General features: G+C 40.1%; 2 protein-coding genes across 4 annotated transcripts in view; one reads left to right on the top strand and one right to left on the bottom strand.

The window, feature by feature from the left end:
• The window catches only part of ZC3H6 (zinc finger CCCH-type containing 6), a 53,068-nt gene extending 41,077 nt beyond the window's left edge, over positions 1 to 11,991 (bottom strand). Inside the window, exon 1 of the mRNA XM_079941617.1 lies at positions 11,468 to 11,991. Coding sequence (XP_079797743.1) covers positions 11,468 to 11,499 — 32 coding nt within the window. The 5' untranslated portion in view covers positions 11,500 to 11,991. The remainder of the gene's footprint in view (positions 1 to 11,467) is intronic.
• An 8,095-nt stretch (positions 11,992 to 20,086) lies between these two features.
• The window catches only part of ZC3H8 (zinc finger CCCH-type containing 8), a 35,317-nt gene continuing 31,855 nt past the window's right edge, over positions 20,087 to 23,548 (top strand). Inside the window, exons 1-2 of one of the 3 annotated variants that reach the window (XM_079941619.1) lie at positions 20,087 to 20,341; positions 23,394 to 23,490. In XM_079941619.1, the coding sequence (XP_079797745.1) occupies positions 20,199 to 20,341; positions 23,394 to 23,490 (240 nt within the window). In that variant the 5' untranslated portion in view covers positions 20,087 to 20,198. The remainder of the gene's footprint in view (positions 20,342 to 23,393; positions 23,491 to 23,548) is intronic. The other 2 variants (XM_079941618.1, XM_079941620.1) reach the window with 2 other exon arrangements.

The raw sequence follows: 23,548 nt of genomic DNA, 5'->3' as shown, positions 1-23,548 counted from the left end.
TTCTCCTCTGAGTCCTTATAAATATTATCAGATACAATGGGCAGTACTTGATACAATGGACACTATCTTCAATAGTGTCCATACAACAGTTTATCACTTACAGCATACCCCAATTTGAACCAAGGGCATGATGCCAAAGTTCAATTGAGAAGAAGCAATTATATGAGGAAACAAAGTAATATTGTCCAAGTACACAACTGTCTGGTGTTCTGATTTAATCCAGGGATGAAAACCACAGCATCTAGAGCAGCATTTCTCAAAAACTATATGTTTATAAGAATCTTCTGCCCTCCCAGCAAAAAAAAAAAAAAAAAGTGTCATTCATTCATTTAACGTATTTATTCACTACTAACTGGGGATACGATGGTAAACAAAAAAGACACGGCTTTCTTCTCTCATGAAGTTTTCAATCTAGTGATGGCGGAGACAGACATCAAAGAATCACACAAATAAATATAAAATAACAACCATATACGAAGGAGGTAAAAGTGCTACGAGTGTACACAATAGGGAAAAGTCATGTCAGGGAAGTCTGGAAGGCTTTCCCTGAGGAAGTCATGAATGAACTGAGATGATGAGTTAGCCTAGGAGAATAGGGGTAGGGAAGGGCCTCTGGCAGACAGAGAAAATAGGATGAGCAAAATTTCTTTGTATGAGAAGTGAGGCAGGAACGGAGACAAGGCCAGTGTCACTGGATCATAGAGGAAAGGGGAGAAGCTGGTTCGTAATTATACTGGAGTGATGGGTAGCACTAGATCATGCAGGGCTTTGGGCATGTTTGGAGTTTATCCTAGAGAAATGAAAAAACACTGAACGTGTTTTTTCCAGGAAAGGAGGCATTGTAATTAGATCTCCATTTTGAAATACAAATTTTGGCATTGTAATTAGATCTCCATTTTGAAATACAAATTTAATTGAGAGTGAAAAACAGATCTAGAGGAGAGACAAAACAGATACAGCAAAAGCAGGATGCCACTGCAACAATCCAAAAGAAGAATGGAACAGATATGGAGATGCTGATACTAGACGCACTCCACTCGAATACAATCACTCTGTTACTGATAGGAATGTTTTTTCTCCAACAGTGTTGAAGCAAAAAAAAAAAAAAAAAAAATTAGCTGAAAGCTACTAATATCGAGAAATGAATAGACTATTATCTTTCAGGCAATCCTCTGTGAATATTACAAACATTCCCATGATTTATACCTTTAAAATGTCACCTCATTATTGCTGAAGTGACCATTCCTTTGAATTGGGTCAAGATTTCCCTTAAAAATAGTAAGGATATGAATGAATAATATGTTAATATTCTCTATCATAGCAGCACGTAATCCCAATCATTTAAGCCTCAAATTATTCAAAGAAGGCATTATAATTACCTGATGCAGTAATGAATGTATCAGTAGCATAATAAAGAAACATCTAAATTCAAGCAATGTAACTTCCTGGTGAACTTCCCAGTATAAATTTTGTGCAGAGTACACCATGAAGTTATTAAATTAAAAATCTTTTGAACAAAGAAAAGGAGTCCTTAGAGGGAGATTTATGCTTTTATTTAAACACATTTTCAGGAAATAACAAAGATTAAAAACAAATGATCTATACATTCAACTAAAGCACTTGGAAATGGGTAAACTGAAAAGAAGAGTGAAAATAATACATAAGAGGACATAAATCAACAAAATAGAGAAAAACAATAGAGGATACAAATAAAACTAAAGGTTATCTTTTAAAGAAGCATTACAAGTCCCCATTCACTACAGTACCAGGTTGTCTTAGTCCTGCAAGCATTCAAATCTAGATATGAACAAACAGAAAGTGTAAATGATTCAATTTTAGCTGTAGTAAGTTAACTCTGTTTCCCCATAAAGGCCAAAATATTGCCTGGAACCTTTCAAAAGCTTGGGGCCATCAGAGGATTATGGATATATGACTTAAACAAATAATTTAAAAATATTCCTCAGGGCTTCCCTGGTGGCGCAGTGGTTGAGAGTCCGCCTGCCGATGCAGGGGTATACGGGTTCGTGCCCCGGTCCGGGAAGATCCCATGTGCCGCGGAGCGGCTGGGCCCGTGAGCCATGGCCGCTGAGCCTGTGCATCCGGAGCCTGTGCTCCGCAACGGCAGAGGCCACAACAGTGAGAAGCCCGCGTACCGCAAAAAAAAAAAAATTCCTCAGCAATTTTTCGTCTATACTTTTCGTCATCTAATTATTTCACTATTTGTCTATCTTCAATTCCAGCTAATGTGTTCATGATAAACTAATATTAATTCTGAAGTAAAATAACATCTCAATCCAAATCTGTAGTCAAAAAATAAAATTATTTTTATATCATCATATAATACGATTGTCAACAATTACTGAGCACTTACTAGGCTGCCAGGCATGTTGGGTCAGTTCATTTTACCCTCATGTTAACTCTATGAAATACAGGTGACCCTTGAACAACATGTGGGTTGGGGTGCCGACCCTCCACGCGTAATTTATAGTCGGCCCTCTATATCTGAGTTCCTCAAAACCATGGTTCCGTATCTGCAGATTCAACCAACCCAGGTTCGTGTAGTACGTAGTCTTTCCTATTGGGAAAAAAAATCCAAGTGGAAGTGGACCCAGGCAGTTCAAACCAGTGTTGTTCAAGGGTCAACTGTAACTATTATTATCCCCATTAAACTGGTGAAGAAAGGAGACAAAAAGCTTAACTAACTCTGCTAGTAGATGACAGAGCTAGAACCCAGCCTAGGCCGTCTGATTCCCAGGCCCATCTTTCTTAACCCTGTTGCTATAATAGTCACAACATGTGTTTAGTCTTAGGAAGAAAGTGCAAATAGCTAAACCCCTTAATAGTAGCTGATATAGAGATTAAGAATCATACCAAATGGTGGCTAACACATGAGGGTGTTTACTGTAAAAATTTTTTCAACATTTTTGTATGTTTAAAGTAATAAAATTTGGGGAAAAAAACTTCATCAACACATGATTTGGGTGGTATTTTAAGAGATGATACAGAGAAACTTGCGGTCTGGAAGTTGCATTTCTGACACGTAAAGTAAATGTGCTATACTCCAATAAAAATTAATTAAAAAAAGAGTAAATGTGAGTTACTTAAATTCCACAGGAGTTATTTTAAGATCTGTCAGGAAACAGAGCTACCAGGCTAGACCAGTTGGATTGATGATATAGGGTTTTCTTTTTAATGAACAGTCTGTTTTTAAGTGCTCAAAGGAAAATTTTTTTATTGAACAGATTAAAAAAAAGACTTGATCAAATCATGAGAGCTGGAAAATGGGTCTCCCTATTTCATTTCAGGGTTCCAAGCAAGCTGATAAAAAGGAGTGCAGTCCAGGTAACCGCCTACCAAATGAAATTCTCTACATCAAAGTCAGAGAGGGGAAGAAAAGAGAGGAATGTTGCAAGAAACGAAAATTGCTATGTTATTACTAAGGCTTGCCATTCAATTAAAACAAGACGGGGCTAAGCACCAACATCCAGAAAAGAATGTGTAATACTTAATAAGGTAGTTGGCTTTGACCCAAACCAAAATCTAACAGGCAAAAAACCTCTCTTATTTAATGAGGACCCAGGGCTCTGGCAAAGTGAGGTCACCTGAACCTGGAAATTAAAGTAGGAGTGTTAAACAAGTAACCAACAACAGATTTCTTAAAAGGACTATATAATGCTTTAAACTTGTGATATGTTAAAACTGAATACTTAAAAATAATCATAGTAGGGCAGAAGAAGAAAGGTTCTAGAGCCAGAAGGATGTGGCTTCAAATTCTGTTTCTAGGTATATAACCTTGAACAAATGATCTCAACCTCTAATATTCAGTTTTCTTAACTACAAAATGTAATGAATCAATTTACCAGCACAGAGTTAAGGAGTAAGTGAGATAAAGTTAGGTAATTACTTAGCACTGTACCTAGGAGACAGCCCTCAACAAGTTTCCTTTCTTCTTGTGATCTACTTGAAATACATGCATTTGAATAAAATGGGTATGCTAGACTACAGGTACTTCCACAGAAACTGGGAAAGGTTATAAATCCAAGGAGCATGGATTGTAACGGGAAATTTCTCTTATTTTCCTTCAGAGAATAACAATGAAAAACTATCTGAAACAAGTAGAAGCAGAAAGGAATCTGGGGTAGACTAACTTTGGAGTCTGTTCCTGAGGGCCTTTCTACTTATCATTAAGCAACACCTAGCAATGACAGTCTGTGTGAAAGCTTCCATATTTCCAAAGTCTCCTGAATGCAGCAAGACACAAGATGGAGTATAATACCTAGTATTCAGAGGGATTATGATGACAATACATATTCATGATGATCCTAAGTAACTAAGAAAAAGCTAAATCAGTAACTATTTAGTAAGACATGCCATGTATTTTAAGAGTTCCTTCAAAAAAATTCACAAATTTGGTTTCTGATAAAATCTTTGCTAATGCTTAATTCCCTGCCCCCATCCAATGCCAGCTAGAATAGGTACTGCTGTGTATCAATTTATGAAATTAAATTTATTTAACGCATCCTTAAACTTGTATGTTTAACATCATGAAGGAAAACCATACTATTCCTCAAACATCCTTTATGCCATGAGCAGAGACTATAACATAATTAAAACTGAATTAGCTTGCCATAGTTTTTTTTGAGACTACATTTAAAAAATTCCTTGTTTTTGGCCCCGCCATGTGGCTTGCACGATCTTGGTTCCCCGACAAGGGAATGAACCCAGACCACGGTAGTGAAAGCCCAGAATCCTAACCACTAGGCCTCTCCCTAAAATTCTTTTTTATATTTCATTCACTATCTTTGCTATCTCACTAAGCTAAAATTCATTTACTTTCATTCCCTTTCAATTTATCCTTTTGATTTAGGTCCTCTGATGTTGACCAGAGAAGCTAGAAATCCAACTGAAACGAATCTCAGCAAATAAAATACCCTTAGAATTTGAAAGCCAGAAAACAATCTTCTAGGCATCATGATATCAAAACAAAAGTTGAAGAAGTCTTGAATGAATCTATAATGAGCTGGGTAAAACTGCGTGTGACCCAATAATATCCAAAAAGGATACTTGGTATATAAGTGTCCAATATCCCAAATTAACTGATAACCACATTAACTATAATATGAGGAACTAGGGCTCCAGGATTTGGGGAATGTGGTGGGAGTATATATATTTTTTAAATCCAAAATAGGCTTTGCCTGAAGTATCCAACTAAAGTACCTTTCTTCGTTCTACCTTGGCCTGCTTCAAGTCAGCTCTGGTATCCCTGAATGTGACATGATCAGGGATTGTGTGATCATTAGTTTAGTGTAACAAGGTCATATATTAAAAGGCTGTATCAAGTGAATTTACTGTTAGTATCTGAATATTCACTTTCCAAGTTAAGAAGATATTCTAGGTGCAATTTAGAACTAGAATCTCCTTGTGTGCTTCATATATTGACAATTTATGAATTAGATGAAGTATAAACGTACATTATTAATGCAAGAGAAAAATGTCACAATTGATGATTATGAAAGCTATTTTACGTACAAAAGAAATTTTCAAATAGTCAAATAGTGTAATAATATTGCAAGAGTTAGCTGATGACTTTAGAAAGAATATTATATCCTTTCTGAACTGACAAATAATTATAAAAATTTAAATAAAAAATGCAAAGTAGAATAATAGAAATCATGTCATAATTCTAACTTTGTTCAATTATTGGCATACTAATATCGACATCATTGAACAAAATAACTTCTAAAGACTATGTTTAGTTTTTAATTATTTAATTCCATAAATCTTTCAAGAAAAAAATGCCATTTGGGAATTCACATCTTTTATGGATAAATGAAAAACAGAATGTTAACTTTGCTACCTCAAAATTTCATGAGGAGAAAAAACTCCAGTTATGTGCAACGTAATCAATCATGTTTGCCCCAGAGAGTTAAAAAATATATAAAAAAGAAAACGTTAGAGGAAAAAAAATTCCCTCAACTATCTTGAATTCCACTAATCTCAGTTGAAAATGACCCTCCATTCACTATCATGTGCATTACAGTAATCACAGGAGCACCTAACAAGAGGCAGTGCTGAAAATTATTGTTACTGTACTGTAATGTCCTATTTTAAAAATTAGATCTCTAAAATTTCTAATAATAAATTGAGGGACAATATTTCAGATTTATTCACATATTTCAAAAGTTTAATCTATGGCTTCAGCCCTAGCGTTAGTCAAATACTGGTTTTCACACTTGGACATTTGGCATTCGGGGAAAAAAATGGTGTGTGTGTATGTATATATATATATATATATATATATATATATATGTAATATATATACAAAGTCAAATATGCAGGTATTTCTAACTTAGATGCGTTATTCTATTTCATTTTCATTTGCTTGCACAAAACATAATTTTAAAACAGACTCCTATGTACTCCAAGGGTGTAGAAAAGAAATCAACCCACAACCTCCTTTATAGGCCAAAGAGTAGAGGTTATAAAGAACTTAACCCCACACACAAGTACCAGTGAGCTAACATTTTATTGTCAGCTGCAAGTATTCAAGGAAAATCCAAGCAAAGAGGTAACGGTTCTTCTGACCTCTTACGAATTTTCAGTGAATTCCCTTAACAGTTTGAAACTTGTGTTTTCTATAGTTAAAAATTTGTAGATTTAAGTTAATTTAATTGATTTCATAATCCCTTTTAAAAAAATGTGAAAAAAGTAATATTCTTTATAAATTCGATTTTAATGTTTTAAGATTTAGAAAAACCCTTTGTCATATAAGATGAATTTATAATGAACTACAATGAAATTGCCTGTGATCAATACCTCAAAAAAAAAAAAAAAACTTTTAAGTGTCCCAAATCCAACCCAGCATCTGCTATCAGATTTCCTACCTTTATGACAAAATGGAGGCAACATAAAGAGTACTGAAACCGAATGCCGTAAGACACAAATTGTGCTTCTCAGCTGCCTAGCCACCTTGGTCAAGTTATTTACCCTCTAAATCTATTTCCGAAACTATAAAATGAAGACATTAATATCTGTTCTTTCTATATGGACCAAATGAATTCAAGTACATTAATTATAAACAGCAACATATGTATAATATTGAGTATCATGAATTCTAAATCTAGGTTCATTTTTGTACCACTTTTATAAACAGATTGTTATTTTTATGTGGTTTTACGTTATAATTTTAATGATAATTAACTTAGGACACCTTAAAAACTCGTTTTACGTGACTAAATTGGCATTCTGATATACATATACATCCTCATGTGATGAAGATGTCTATTCTACCATAAAAGTGTGGGCTCTGGAGTCATTATTTGAGCTCCCACTGATTTACTCTGTGAATTTTGGAAATTTACCAATCTCTCGTTTACTGGAGTCAATGCCTTCCCTCACTAGGCAATTAGTTAATTTATTCTTCCAGTTTCATTGAGATATAATTGACATACAGCACTGTGTAAGTTTAAGGGGTACAGCATAATGATTTGACTGGTTGTTTGTAAAACCAGACATTGTGTAGGAAATCAAAGTGAACTCTGATGTAAGAAAAGGCATCTGCAACTTTTTAAATGAAAATTATTGACTTCTTAAAGTAGGAAGGGAGATTGGAAGTAATCTAGTTCAACTACCTTATTTCACAAATAAGAAAAATAATCATGAAAAAGAAGAGAGCATTAACCAAGCTAGAGGAAAAACTAGGATCACAACCAAGGTTTCATTCAGAGAACGGAGCTCTCTTAAATATACCACATTTCAATCCCAAACAATTCAAGAAGTAAAGGCTAGAATTTACTGGATTACTTCCCCATGCAAACTTAATGAAGAGTTAAAACTAACACTGCAGGTAGGAGTTTGCATTCTGGATTCTTACCTAGGCTCTATCTGTGGGATCTCAGAGAAATTACTGAACATTGCAATACTATATTACCTCATGGGATTAATGTGCGAATCAAAGGAAAGCCCTGTTACAAATGGAAAGTGTAATCATCTTCTTCACCCTCACCTCTTCATACTCTCCCGTGTAAGGTTTCAATCGCTATGTGGGGGAGGGAAAAGAAGGGGAGGGAAAGGAAGGGGAAATATAAACTACTACAATTCTGACTAGCTGGAGTTTTGGTGATCTCGGTTTACATGAGGAAGGAAAGCGGGGAGAGGAGGGAAAGAAGGTGGGAAGGTTGTTCATCATGGGCAAAGAATAACTTCCTCCCAAAGGAAAGTATTACCCATACCTCCTATCAGTTAGACTCTGAGAATCACAAGCTCTCATACTGATCATGTTAAAATTATCCTTTTCCCCAGTGTAGGCCCTTAAAACTTTTGACCTTTAGCATATTTCAAAAAATATGTAACAATTACCTGGGCATATATTTATCTTTCCTTCTCAACTGTACTTGTGTCCAGAGCAGGGCCTCATACTATTTAGCCTTTAAGAGTTATCTGTGAGTTGTTTTAATTAGGTCAACATCCAGCTGAAATATAAAGCTAGGTGGCTGGAGCTGTGCCTAAGAGAACTGGCTGAAAGGGAAGAACTGAATGCAAAGAGAGACAAGACCTTTATCTCCCTTTGACTTGCTCCAACTCCTTCTCCACCTCTATTAATTCTAAAGATCTATGCATAAGTCCTCTTCTAACAGTCTACATAATCACAAGTTCATTTATAGGTATTTTTATATTAATAACACTTTATAAAAATACAATGTTTTCACTCCAGGCATGAAAATATTTAAAGGAAAGTACAAATGGGTATTTTTTTTTAAGTTAACTAATTTGGCAAACAAATCTTATGCAAAATGTTCACCATATAAAACACGTACAAGAAAACAATTTTTTAAAAGAAAAAATTGTTCATTCTGTGAATTTCCATTTACATGTAGAATCTCATTCTCATGTAAACCATCATAGTAATATTTTAATTTGTATAATTATAGCAGTTGTAAATAAAAATCATAGATTTAACTTTTTTCCTGTATCTTTTTTTCCAATATCTTAATTTTCAAAAATGACAAAAAAAGAATATCCTTGAGACAATGCCAAGCTCCAAATACCAGAATTCATATATCTTCTCCATTTAACTCATGGAAAGTTTTATCACAGTATAAAGTAACTATAGTATGAAAGCACAGAATATTTTGGGATTCCACAGATTAGTCCATTTTTTCCCAAATTTCTTAAAAATTACCCAGGGAGCCCATTAAAAATACAGATTACCACAATCCTCCCCTAGAGATTTCTTTTCCCCCCTAGAGATTTTGATTCAGTTGCTCTGGACAGGACAAAAATCTTTATTCCGCAAAGTGATTCTGATGATTAGCTAATATTGACCTAGTATAGTGGTTCTCAATTTGATACATGTTAGAATTACCTGAGGAGCTTTAAAAAAATCTTAAAGCTCAGACCAATGGAAACGATTTCAACATTTTTTAAAAACCTCCCCAGAGAAGGTTGAGAACCACTGATCCTGTAGAAGTCGAAAAATTCTTATACAACCCTCTTAACAATTAAGAAACTAAGCCTGCTCAAGTTCACAAAGCTAAGTAGTAGCAAAGCTGGAGCCAGAACCACTTCTCCTGAATCCTAGTTCACTTTGTTTTTAGATATAGTTGTTTTGTTTTTCATGTAGGTTGACTTAAAAAAGTGTGAAAAAGATAAACCTTCTTGCCTCAGAATAATACTGCCACTTAACAAATGGATAAATTAAAACAGAGCTAATCTTTTTGCTTCAGAAATCACCAGAAAATAGTTTTCCTACTCCTAATATAAAACAAAAAAAGACTAAATACACTACTGCTTAATCCCTACTTCCTATCGCCAAGCTGGTTATATATCTTACAAAGAATTATTTAAATTTTTATTTTTAATTTCTAATTCAGTATTTTAAAATTTCAAATTCTTTTTAAAGTCCAGCATCACAGTTCCTTACTAGAAAATTAATTCGATATCTGAATTTGGCAACATGGTTGCTTCCTTAAGTAGAATACATAATTCTACATATTGAAGTTTCTCTGTGAACTAACAGAGAACAGATTTCCTTCTTTCACACAAAGAATGAATTTTAGGCTGCATTAGCAAAACCCCATCATTGGTTTGTCCACAGATACTCAGAGTGGGAAACTTCGCAGGTTATTAGTTAACCCATTCCAAGAATTTTCTCATTTTAATAACAGGATAATGTAAAATAATCATGAAAAATGTGTCAAGTGCAAGCTTACATACCCATAATTTTTTTAAGAGCATTTTTGACTTTCTAAAAATTACGACACGTTTAATTAACCTGCCTTCTAGCCGTCTACATTTATTATTACGGTACCAAGGTTGTTAAAATAACATTTTTATCCCTCTCAAAGTTGCCAGATATTTCGATATTTCAAATTTCAGTAATGTTTGTGATTTCTGCTTTTGGATTTAAAAAAAAAAAAGAAAAAGTGTTTGGTATACTTTACCAAAGCAGGTCACATTACTTCACAGGTAAAACTTCAGCAATTTGTATACAGCCTAGAGTACAATGTATACTTCTGATTAACGCTATTCACAAGGGAGTAACTGCCGGGTTCTGGACCTTTTAAATATTCTAAATAAGAATCAGATGCAATGGGTTTTGTTCCAGCAATTTTAATGAATGAAAGCCCACCCTTTCTTTTCTAACGATTAAGATGGATATCAATATGAATTCAAAACCTAACCGAAACTTAAGGATGCTACTTGCGCTATTTAAAATAGTAAATACCCGCAAACCGTTAAACGGAACGAAGAATGGGCCTCTTAAGCCATAGTAAAGATAAAAAATCAGAATCTCAGTTAAATGTTCAAATGATACATCACAGCATTTAGAAAATCGGGCTAGACTGGACAATCCATGGAGTTTTTACTTTAGGAGAGATCTGTGCTACACTCAGGTTTGCAAAGTCTAACTATTTTGTGTTAACATTTGAAACTTCCCATTTCAAATTGCGAGGGGTAAGCCTGTACAGATACACGGCCTTTAGGAGCTGCTTAAAATTTTCCTAGAAAAAGACCGAAAAACCACACATGTTTATTTTTAGGAGTGTACTAGGGTAGTAGTCAAATAAATCACCAGTTATTGACAATTCTTGGCGGGTCCTCGTCGGACGGGGACGCCGGGCCCCGCACCGGGAACCGCTTCCTCCGAGCGCGGGCTGGACCGCAGCCCCGAGCCGGCGCGCGGGAACCGCCCGGCGCCGCCGAGCCCGCCCGGGGGCGGGGGGCTCGCACGTGCGGCCGGGGGCGGGGCCGGCCGGGAAGGACCCCGCGCGGGGAGGCGGGCGCGGCCGGGCCGGCCTCCCCGCGGCCGCGGGCCCGGGCTCTCCATCCGGGCGCACGTCATGGGACGGACGGAGCCACACAGAGACGTCTAAGTCATGCAGGAGGCGCGCGGCCCCGGCCCGCTCCCGCCGCCCCAGACCCCTCCTCTCAGCCGACAGAAAGACAGACAAGAAGGGTTCCCGACCTGTCGTGCCCTGCATGTTCAGAGTCTGTCATGTTTGGTCAAGAACGGGGCGGGGCTGGAGGGCAGGTCTGCGAGGCCGGCGGCGGCGGGGCGCGGGGAGGATCCCTGCGCCGCCTGCGGGTACCTGCTCCCGGCCGCCGCCGGGAGGTGACGAAGTGGTAAAAACTCACGGTTACTAGTGAGCGACACAGACACAGACTTTCCAGTCTATTAACAACCACGCCAGAGAGGTGGGGCTCTAACTGCAAACACTGGGCCACGGCCCCGCGCTGCCGGCGCTGCCGCTTTAGTCTCTATTCGCCGCCGGTGGCTGAGGCTTGGGAGCGGGCGGGCGGCGCGCAGCGACGCGGGGATTTGGACAGTGGCCGTAACGGTGATTTCTCCTCACCAACATGGCGGCACCCGCGACAGGCGACTCGGTAAAATGGCGCCTGCCGCAACACCTAGCCCGGGACTAAAGGGCAGGAGAGATTCCTCCGCGTGCCGCGGCCCTTGCCCAGCCCGCCGGGGCCGAGCGCGGCGCCCATTGGAGGAGACGCCCCGTCAATCACCTCCGGGGGCGAGCTCTCACGCTTCCCCTGCGAAGCGGCGGAGGAGGCAGTCTCTGATGGCGATGCCGGGCGGCGCTTGTAGTTCAGGGGGTGGGGGTGGCGTCCCGCGGGACCTGCAGTCCTTCCGCGCCTCCGGGGCCGGTCCGCGCCGGTCCGAGGTTTTCCCTGCGAGACGCCGCCTCCCAGTGATGGGGAGTTTCAGACGTGCCCTAACAAACGGGCCCTTAAAGCCAGCGGTTGTGAGCCCGGGTGGGGTAATAACTCGCGGCTGCTGGGTCGTCATTTATTCTTTTTTTTGAGTCGTCATGAAAAAACAAAAAACCTTGGTTGCTTAAATAATGGGGAAATGTACTTTCTCGTTCAAGGTTGTAGCGAATGTCTCTTTTTGTAATGTTTAATACTCAGAATCACGTTGTGAGGAAAACTTGGCATGTAACTTTTTCTGTTATTTAATACTAAATTTACCTACCCGGTTATTAATAATGACAGAAAAATCGTTAAAAGAATCATAGGTTTTGAATGATTTCATAAAAACGTTGATAGCAAAATACATACGAATATTTTATAAATAAAAACAACTAGCTATTACATTTCTTTGCACTTATGAACGTGATCTTCAGAAAAAGAATTTTTAATGACAACATTTTGGCCTGTTTAGTGTGCTACCTTAGTTTTGAAGGAAGGTCCTTGTTTTTTATTAACGTGATGGATTGATTAATCCTCTCAAATATCTGACTTCCTTTGAGTAAATGTGTTTTGCTGATGCATAAGTGCAGTGCATTTAGAAGCAAATGCAATTAGATTAAATTTTCAATTAAAAAATGTGGTTATGTGTATTGAAAAAAAATCGCACTTTCTTTTTTTCTAAGTTGAATGCAGCCGTTGACAGGAGATGTACACTGATGGATAATTCTGGAGGCACCTGCCACGTTTGGACATAATACATTTCTAGGAAACTTTCAAAAGCAGCTATATGAGCGTTTGGAGTTGCATTAGAATCTCTACTTTGTCTCTTGTAGCTGTGTTACTTAGATCTTACTGTAGCTAATTAGGAGAGACATTTCTTTGCAGTTTTCCGAGGACGTTTGAGGTAAACAGTTGCTGTTCCTTCTTTGCACTTCAGTTTTTCCTCTCCCCTATATCTGGGGGCATCAGGATCTCTTTCGAACTTTAGGGCCTTTGGTTTGCTGTGGTGTGGAACAATGAATACAGTTCTCCCTAGATGAAAAGACTCCTTCCTAATCCTTGATGCACACCACTTAATAGGGCATCGGGCCCTGGTCTTTTCTTTTCCCTTGGGTAGCTGAAAGGGAGTGACAATGTGGGTGGTATGGAGGGCGGGAGGTGGTGCTCCTTTGAAGCCCTGTGTTTCGAATCTAAAAGTGCTCAGAGATGTTAGATAAAATATATTTAAGTTGAGGGCTAATCCAAGCTCAGCATTCCTCACCTTTAACTGCCTAAATTAAGAAGGCATGCATTCATCACAGATTAAAAGAGATCATTAGTTTTCAACCTCGTAAATGTTACCTAACATTGAAAGATGGACTATAAGAACTGCAGAACTCTCTGTGCATAACAACTCCAGGGAAACCTCTGCCCCAAGAGATAGCTATATTCTAGCATGACTTCTAGCAGCATAAGACCAGACCCTTAGGAGGACTCCCACCTCCCATTAAAACGCCCGTCTGAGAAAGCTCAATGCTGCCAGGAGAATTACTGTTTGTTCTCGCCAACACCTGACACAGGCCCCTGCCCCCTGTACTTTTGTTTCTCCTCCAATTCAGGACTGTCTTTCTCAAGGACCTAAAAGCCATTCCTTTGAAATGTAATCATCAGGAAGATAAGAGCCTGTCTCCCAGTCTCTGGCAGGGGGGTGGGGTGGGGTGAGGGCTTTACAAATAAATACCTGTTTTAATCACATTCTTCGGAAATTTTCCAAAGAAAAACAAGCACCTGCATATTAGCCCAGGCTTTGCAAAAGTGCTTTCAAAATGTTGCCTCCAAATGAGATTAAGATACTGACACAGATGGCAGGCTCCATCTCCAGAAAAGACGGCGGTGGTCCCTTCTCTAGTTCATGCTCTCTGATAGCCTCAGATGGAAAAGGTCAGGATTGGTCCATAATACACTTCAGGTGTCTGTCTCAGACGCAGAATTCAGAGGTCAATGAGTCATATCAGGGGAATTCCCTGGCTGTCCAGTGGTTAGGACTCCCAGCTTTCACTGCTAAGAGTGAGGGTTCAGTCCCTGGTCGGGAGACTAAGATTCCCAAGGTCCACAGTGCAGCAAAAAAAAAAAAAAAAAAAAGTCATCAGAACTTCCTTAAGCCTGTTTCTTAAATACTTGACTCCAAATTCTTTGTTATTCTTTCCCAAAGATAATGAACTCAGAGGCGGCTCTCAGCAGTTGTGAAAGCATTTTCTGATGCAAAAAACAAAAAAAAATAGTCTTTATTTTAGGATATCACTTATGTACACCTGTAGTAGAAATGTGGGTTTGTTTCTTTGTTTTTTTTTTTTCCAGTAGTAGGAATGGTATGTGCTGAGCTCTATATATCCCTGACCCTCACCTTTTAATCTTAGAAGAATTGATTCACTGATATGTTTATTCAGCAAGGATTTATTGATCATGTCAGTCTGCTTTAGATATTGTGCTATTTTCTGAGCACAGAGTTGTGGATAAACTACTTGGGATGTCTGTTTTCATGGAGCTTAGCGTCTAATAATTTGCACTTGTGAAGTTTGCATTTATCAAAATACTAATTGGGGTCAAGGGTGCTTACTCAGTTAAAATTGAACTTGACTGCATATAATGAAAACTCAGCTATATGGCTTAACTAAAAACAGGTTTTGAGTTTCTTTAATAACAATATATCTGGAGGTAGGAGTCCAAGACTGATGCAAGTGCTCACAGAAGTCATTATAAACACAGGCTCCTGTTGGCTTCTTGCTCTGAAATTCATAGCCCAAAGCTTTCATCCTTAACTTCTAGCTCAACTATCATGTGTTCTAGGGCATGGTCTATATAATATCTATTCTTTAAAATGTATTGATGTTTTATGTACATGATTAATTTTTATAAATACTCCATGCATGCTTAAGAAAATATAAATTCTCTCAAATGTCCGTGATTCTGTTTCAAAAAAGTTTATTTTTTATTTTCTCCTCCCATGAACCTCCCAAGCTGCCCCCATCCCAAGCTCAAGACAACCACCATGGACAACATTTCAAAGTAGCACCTCCTCCCGCAAACTCCACCATTACCCTTGGATCCCCAGTGGTTTCTCACAATTTTCTGTTTCTTGTTATTTTGTTAATATTTTACTCTATTTGCTTTAGTGTACTACTAGTTATCTATATTTCCCTCTATCCATCCATCAATCCATCTAATTTTTTGACACATTTACTTGTTTTTTCTGTGGCTGATTTAAAATTTTTCTCTGCTTTTCTGCAGTTTCACTATGATGTGTCTAGGCGTGAATTTCATTTAATTATTTTGCTGGGTATTTGTTGAGAGTCTTGATGTGTGGATTGGTATGTTTCATCAATTCTGGAAAATCATAGCATTTTCTCTTCAAACATTTCCTCTGCCTTGTTCTCTTTCTCTTCTCATGATTAAAGTTAATTATATTTAGACATTTTGAGTTATTATTGCTATTTCTAATAGTCTCTTTCATAGATTCTTTTTTTAAAGGTGGGGAGGTCTCTCTGCATAGTTTCTTCTGACTTGTCTTCCAGTTCACTAATTTCCTCTTCCACCCTGTCTAGTTTTCTATTAAAGAGTGTCTTATTAATCAAGTTTCAGTCAGAGAAGCAGAATCACTAAGAGATAGATAGATTTACAGGCAGTTGGTCTTATGCAATTGTGGAAACTGTTTAAAATAATCTCTGTAGAGTTTTTGTCTGAGTCTAGAACTTAAGATCTTCAAGGCAAGGGTTCAGGAAGGGAAGTTGGATGTAAAGAAGGAGAGTAGAAATGAACTGGAATCCTTAAGGACAAACTAGAACCTGTATTAGTCTCTCACCATATCCAACTTTTATGATGTGGGTGCTTTGAAGGAGAACCTTGTGCCTTTTACCATGGAGCTAAACATACCTTGCCCAGAATTTGGAGAAGCTGAAGGAAGATCTGTGACAAGGTGTGTCAGCTGAAGGTCTGATTGTTGCCCCATTTCAGCAAGGTGAACTAGCAGATAAATGATTATGTGCATGTGTTGCACCAGCATCTGTCACCCCTGCAGTAACTTCCTGAGTATAAAAACAATATGACTGCTGTTTCACTTCCACCTTCCAAATTTTGTGCAAAAATCTCTCTGATAGCCCATTCTAACTGGAAACATGCAAGGATAGGAATCCTGTAAAACGTAGAGCAGCCCAGCCGAGATGACACACTAGAAAACCACCAAGTACACACTTTTCAACTAGGCACCCATATGTACCACTTTAACTCATACTTAACTTCCATCCAGAATAAAAACAATAGCAAAGTCATGCCTTTGCCTATTATGATGCAGCTACACAATGTTTAGCCAAAAACATGTTAACCCTTTCCCCTAAAAAGGTAAAAACTCTCTTTTCCATCTTTGGCTGATGTTTATTCTTCTAGTTTTTCCTTTAGCTCAGTCACATTCCTTTCATATCAAATACTTGAGTAATGAGATATAAAGTTAACTACTATTAATATATCATGTGTTAGTAGGAGAATGGGAGAGGGGAAGATTTCATATATTATATAAAATATACATATTTATATTTCACACACATGTATGTGTACACATACACATATCAAATTGAGGATGAAATATTCATAACCACTACAATCATTTTTGCTACTGGCCATTTGGGAATCAATCTACCACAAACATATGTATAGCTTTTGATAGTCTTTATCTGAAAAGTCTAGTATCTGATGCCTTTGCAGGTCAGTTTTTCTTGCTTGCTGATTTTGCTGTGCTTTTTTGTTGTTGTTGTTTTTTGTTTTGTTTTGTTTTGTTTTTTCTTTAGCGGTACGCGGGCCTCTCACTGCTGTGGCCTCTCCCGTTGCGGAGCACAGGCTCCGGATGCGCAGGCTCAGCGGCCATGAGTGGGCCCAGCCGCTCCGCGGCATGTGGGATCTTCCCGGACCGGGGCACGAACCCGTGTCCCCTGCATCGGCAGGCGGACTCTCAACCACTGCGCCGCCAGGGAAGCCCCTGTACTTTTTTTTTTTAACCTATCACTTTAATTTCCTTTGGTTGCCTGGTTATGTTTTGCTGTATGCTGGACGTTTTATGTGAAAAAGTATGTATGGTAATAATTTTTTTTTTTTTAACTTGGGATCTTAGCTCCCCGACTGGGGATGGAGCCCGCACCCCCTGCAGTGGAAGCATGGAGTCTCAACCGCTGGACCGCCAGGAAGTCCTATAATTTGAGTTTGGAAATACAGCACTTTCCTCCAATGAAAGGATACTAAAGGTAGCTTAATTCAATTTTTCTCTTAATTTTTAGTAATGATTCATGTACAAAAGAAGGTGACTGCCAATAATAGAAACAACAGGGGAAAGTACAACTTCTCTGGGGAAGATGTCTGGCTTCAAAGAATTCCGTTGTCTTATCTGTGAAGTGGACCCTGATTCCTGCCAGGAGTCAAACAGTCCTTCACTAAGAGAAGCAAGTCAGGCTCTGTATCATTGGTCCAACCTACCTTGTGAGGGTTTTTTCCCACGATTCCCTTATACTGGCATTACATTAAGCAAAACTAAATAATTCCCCATTTTTCAAACTGCACTTTATTTTCCTGCCTTGATACATTTCTCTCCACGTGTGATGCCCATTTAACTTCATCTCTTCTAATGGAAATTACCTCAAGACCAAGCTCAAATATACCCCTTTTAAGAAGCCTTCCCAACCAATGTGCTTTTTTCTCTTCTGAATCCTCTTGGCACTTAGTACCCACCCTTTTTTCCCTCAACTAACCCTGGGCATCTTCATTTCAGAAAAGCCCCCTATCAACTGTATTTTTTTTTTTTTTTTTCCGGTACGTGGGCCTGTCACTGTTGTGGCCTCTCCCGTTGCGGAGCACAGGCTCCGGACGCGCAGGCTCAGCGGCCATGGCTCACGGGCCTAGCCGCTCCGCGGCATGGGGGATCTTCCTGGACCGGGGCACGAACTCGTGTCCCCTGCATCGGCAGGCGGACTCTCAACCACTGCGCCACCAGGGAAGCCCCTATCAACTGTTTTTTAATAGACTTTGTTTAGAGCAGTTTTAGGTTTATACAAAAATTGAGAAGTACAAAGTTTCCTTGCCCCCCCAAAACACAGTTTCCCCTGTTATTTACATCTTATGTTAGTTTGGTATATTTGTTACAATTGTTGAACCAATATTGATACATTAACATCCACAGTTTACATTGGATTCACTCTGTGTTGTACATTCTATGGGTTTTGACAACTACATAGTAACACGTGTTCCTCATTACTGTATACAGAATAGTTTCATTGCTCTAAAAATCTGCTGTGCTCTACCTATTCGTTCCTCCTTCCCTACCCTACCCCCAACCCAACACGTGGCGACTGCTGATTCCAAATAATTGACAAAAAATTCTGGAACTAACAAGCAATTAAAGCAAGGTTAATATACAAAAGTCAATTGCTTTCCTACATACTAGCCATGAACAACTGAAATGTGAACTTCAAATCATTTGCATTAGCACCAAACAAAAAAAACCCTCACGCGTAAAGCTAACAAAATATGTACATCATCTATATGAGGAAAACTACAGACCTCTGATGAAAGAAATGAAAGAAAATCTAAATAAATTGATATTGCTTCATTGAATTTTAAAAGCAAACTCTCCACTCAGTGAGAATCAGTGACTGGCAGAGCAGAGGGGCAACCACTCATTACAGCCCTTTATTGGCTTGGGCTGGCTACACAGGACCCACCTCAAGTCAGAGATTTAGAAATGCCTTCCTTCACAATGACGGTTAACAAAAAATATCCCCCAAACAAAGGTAGCCCCGCAGGTGTGCAGCTTCCAGTGAAGAGCCCAGGGCCCTCACCCCTGTTAGTTGCAGCAGGGAAAGAGGCACCAAGATAAAATACAAACAAGCCTTTCGTATATATGTATAAGTCCTAAATATTGCCTGGAACGTACTCATACTAAAATGTAAAAAAGTTATTTGTAGCTTAGCCAAAATTCAAATGTAACTGTGTCTCCTGTATTTCTATTTGTGATATCTGGCAACCCTACTCCAAGGCCTCACTGTGGCAGGACTTAGAACGAGGAAAAACAAGTATCTTAGGTGTATTCTGTGGTTGACATTTTTCAAAGCCTTTCAACTCTTTTCTCTCAGGATCTTACTACAAGTCTGGGAGGAAAGCGGAACAAGCATTTCCATTCTCATTAACCAGATGGGAAAAAAACCCAGACACACCTCCACCCACCCAAAAAAAAAAAAGAAAAAAAACCACACAGTAAAAAAACAAAACAGGGAACAAGAAATGGAAGGACGCCTACCCAGGTCAGGAACACAGCTGGCTCTGATCATTCTTAAGCCCACCTGTTGAATTAGCCCAGGTTCAACCTTGGAATCACCTAGGGAACTGCCCCAAACCCGCTGATACCCGGACCCCACTCCTAAAGTCTGGGCGTCTTTTAAAAACATTTTACCTATCTACTTATTTATTAATTTAAATCAAAAAAAATTTTTTTTAACCTTTGGACCCTCTCCACCCATTTCTCTTAGCACGTGGTACTTTCAGTGGACTTTTCGGCCTTAAAGTCATCTTTATTTTAATTTCATTAGATTGTAAAGAGTCTGCAAGTCGCAAAATCAGTCCACCGCTCTGGTTACTCATCTGAAAATGTGGGAGGTAATAGTGTATTTCTTAGAGGGCTGTTAAGATTAGGTGAGCGAAAATGTGAAATGATTCCTGGTACAAAGTGAGCGCTCAAATAAACGTCAGCTACCATGCCTTAGAAACACTGTGACTTCGATCGAAGAGTTTTCACTAAAGGGAAATAAAGGAGGACTACGTTTTAAAATTCTACTAAATACTTGAGATAACGTGTCGAGAAGCATACACGCAAACGGCCAAAAGGGCGGCGCCGGCGCCTGCGCAGGGCCGGGGGGGAGGGGGCGAGAGCGGGCGTGCGCAGAGCCGGGGATGGAAAAGCGCATGAGCGGGGCGTCCTGCCCATGCTGCGCGGCGCCCTCCTCACGCCGTACCTGTTTCTCGGTAGCTGTCGGGCTCTGATGAGAATGATGGATTTTGAGAATCTTTTCTCCAAACCCCCCAACCCGGCTCTCGGCAAGAAGCCCGCCACGGACTCTGACCAAAGGTGACCCCCGGTCTTTTTCATGCTTTGAACGCAGGGGATGCAGTTAGGTTCCGCCCCTTTGTTCCTTCGGGAGGCCGCGCTGGCAGGGCCGCCAGGTCCCGCGGGGAGCGCGTCGGGCCGGCCGGGCCGGTGCGACGGCCGGGCGCCCACAGGTCGTTCCGGGGCAGGGGTTAGAAGCCGGGAATGGGGCCCGGTTCATAGGCCGCCGGGGCCAGCGGTGCCGGGAGCCTGGGCCTGGGGGAGCGGCCCAGACGGCGAGGGAGGCCCGGGATGCTCCCCTTTCTCTGCGACCCGGCCCCTCTGGCCGGGTGGGAACCCGCCTGCGGCCCCATAGCGCTTTGCCCTTGCAGGCAGTCAGCTCCTAGGGGACAGAGATCATTTGTCATTCTCACTGCACGTGCTAGGCCCTTTTGGGTAGAAAAGACGTGCGGTGAAGGATAGAGTCTCCTGATTTACATCGGAAGATCCTAAAGACCATAATAGAGCAGCGAACTCCATTGGGATATACTGTTTCCTTTAGGTTGAAAAAGGCGTTGAGACTGCCACGGAGAAAATGGAAGCAGGTTAGGGAGGTAAGAGAGGATGGGATGGTAGGGAGGAGGTAGATCTTTTAAGTAAGGGAGGTAAGGAAAGCCTCACTAATAACATCATTAATATTTGAGTAGGGACCTGAAGGAGGTGAGAGAGGTTGGTTATCTAGTGGGAAGAGTATTCCATATAAAGGTCCTGGGGTGGAGTGAGCTAGATGTGATGGGGTGTTGGGAGCGAAGTAGCCAGAAAGACAACTGGCGTGGAGTAAGAATAGTGGGACTGGTAAAGGGGAACTCGAGAGGTATTGGGATGGGGGGCGGAGGGGGAGGCAGCTTGTGTAGGGACTTCTAGGTGCCGTAGTAAGGACTCTGGCTCCTACCCTGAGTGAGGTGAGAGGTCTTGGAGGGTTTTTAGCCGAGAGTGACATATTAGCAGGACCATCTCGTTATGTGGAGAGTAGAACGGAGGGGGGGCCAGAGTAGCTTGGATCGTAGTTTTAGCAACAAGAAGTGGTCAGGTAAGGATATATTTGGAAGATAAACTATTTCCTCAGAGATTGGATGGGCGGTCTGAGAGAGGAGTTAAGGTCAACTTCAAGGTTTTTGGTTTGTATCATTAGAAGGTTGGAGTTGCTGTTTAAGATTGCAGGAGGATTAGATCAAGAGTTCAGTTATGGGGAGTTCCCTGGTGGTCCAGTGGTTAGGACTCGGCGCTTTCACTGCCGTGGCGCAGGTTCAATCCCTGGTCTGGGAACTAAGATCCCGCAAGCTGTGCAGCGCGGCCAAAAAAAAAAGAAATAAAGTTCAGTTTGGGATATTTTAAGATTTTGTCTAGTAGATATCCAGGTACATATTTTGAATAGGAAGTTGGCTCTGCCTGCCTGGACTCAAATCTCAGCTCCACCATTTGCTAGATTTGAGGCAGGTTACATAAGCCTTCCGTATTCCGTTTTCTTATCTGTAAAATGGGCTTTTAAACCATAGTATATATGTCATAGGCTGTTGTGATGTGTGTAATGTGCATGGAGCAGCGCCTGGCACAGAGTAAGTGTAATGCAAGAGTCAGCTGCTGCTGTAATTGCTGCTGTGGTCATTATTGCTCTGCCTAAGGAGAGGTTGCTTCCTACTCCGTAAGATGATTCATTACCGAAAACTAGAACAGTGAAACTCCACAGCATTTGGTTTATTGGCTCTTGTAACGATGGCCTCTGTAGAAGGCGCACACCTTGGTCTCCCATCTGATGGACGTGACTGAAGCTCTGACTAGGGACAGATCGGCGTCGTAAACTGTTGGATTGGATGAGGCTGTGAAGCCTGAGCTCCTCCTGTAACTTTGAAAGAAGCACAAAACCACTCTTCACATTCCAGTGCTAGCAGTGCCTTTCGCAACATGTTCTTTTGAGAACATACACATTGCCTAGTCCTTGCCTTTATCTGGCGTGCAACTCAGATCTTAAGCTTTTATCTCTTGATCACTACTTGCTGAGACACAGTTGTCTTCAGACTTCTGTGTCTATAGCATCAACCATTATTTAGATTTACCTGTACATTTTATTGGCTTCTTTGTTTCTTTTATTCCCCATCTTCATCTTTCTTAGGTTATTTTTAGTTTTGCTGGAATAACCTCAAATAGTCATCTCAGATGGTATCTATGCATGTTCAGCTTCTCAGTCCTAATGACCCTGACAACAACTTTTCTTTTTCATCTTCCCACTTGAATATAAGTTTAGTTCTCTCCGGACCTCGGAAGGCACCCTGCATTCTACCTGAAATACTCTTCTCCCTGACATTCCTCTTTGTTTTTAATTCTTACATATCTTTTTTTTTTTTTTTTTTTTTTTGCGGTACGCGGGCCTCTCACTGCTGTGGCCTCTCCCGCCGAGGCTCCGGACGCGCAGGCTCAGCGGCCATGGCTCACGGGCCCAGCCGCTCGGCAGCATGTGGGATCTTCCCGGACCGGGGCACGAACCCGTGTCCCCTGCATGAGCAGGCGGACTCTCAACCACTGCGCCACCAGGGAAACCCTTACATATCTTTTAGGTTAGGAAAACTTCTGGCCCCCAAATCTAGGCTAAGTGTTCCTCATGTATGCACTGATACTTAGCACACCATACGGAAATTGCTTTCTTTTTTTCTCCCAAGTAGATAGAAAGTTCTTAGAAGGCAGGAACAAGGTCTTTTTCATTGTTGTATTCCAGGATTTAAGGTCCAGAGCCTGGTGTGCGGTGGATACTCAGTATTTGTTGAATGAATGGATGATTTATATAGCTGCTAATAGTTGAACATTAAGGTTATGTAATATAAAGTTTCAGCTTTGCGGTTTACTCATAAACGTGTTGACATGTACTACTCATCATTGAGTAGTAATGATGGAATGTTTCTCTGGAATATTTGGGGTAGATTTTGAATTTTGAATTTGAGGGCAAGTTGAAGGTAAACCAAAGCAGTGAATTTTAATGTTGTGGTATGAACCCTTTTCATGTTGAAAAACCCGTCTGTGTTATTTGATATTTTTGCTGCAGAATCGATGGTGAAATAGATGATACAGAAGTTGAAGAAACACAAGAAGAGAAAATAAAATGGAAAGTAAAACTGAAGTGTGAGCAAATTTCCAAAAAAGTAAGATTAAGTTGGTGTATTGAAAAAACAGACAGAAATGGCTGTGAGAAGTTGATTA

This window comes from Stenella coeruleoalba, assembly GCF_951394435.1.
Source record: "Stenella coeruleoalba genome assembly, chromosome: 13".
Lineage (NCBI taxonomy): Eukaryota > Metazoa > Chordata > Mammalia > Artiodactyla > Delphinidae > Stenella > Stenella coeruleoalba.
The sequence above is the reverse complement of the archived record's forward strand: the minus strand, read 5'-3'. Positions and strand labels throughout refer to the sequence as shown.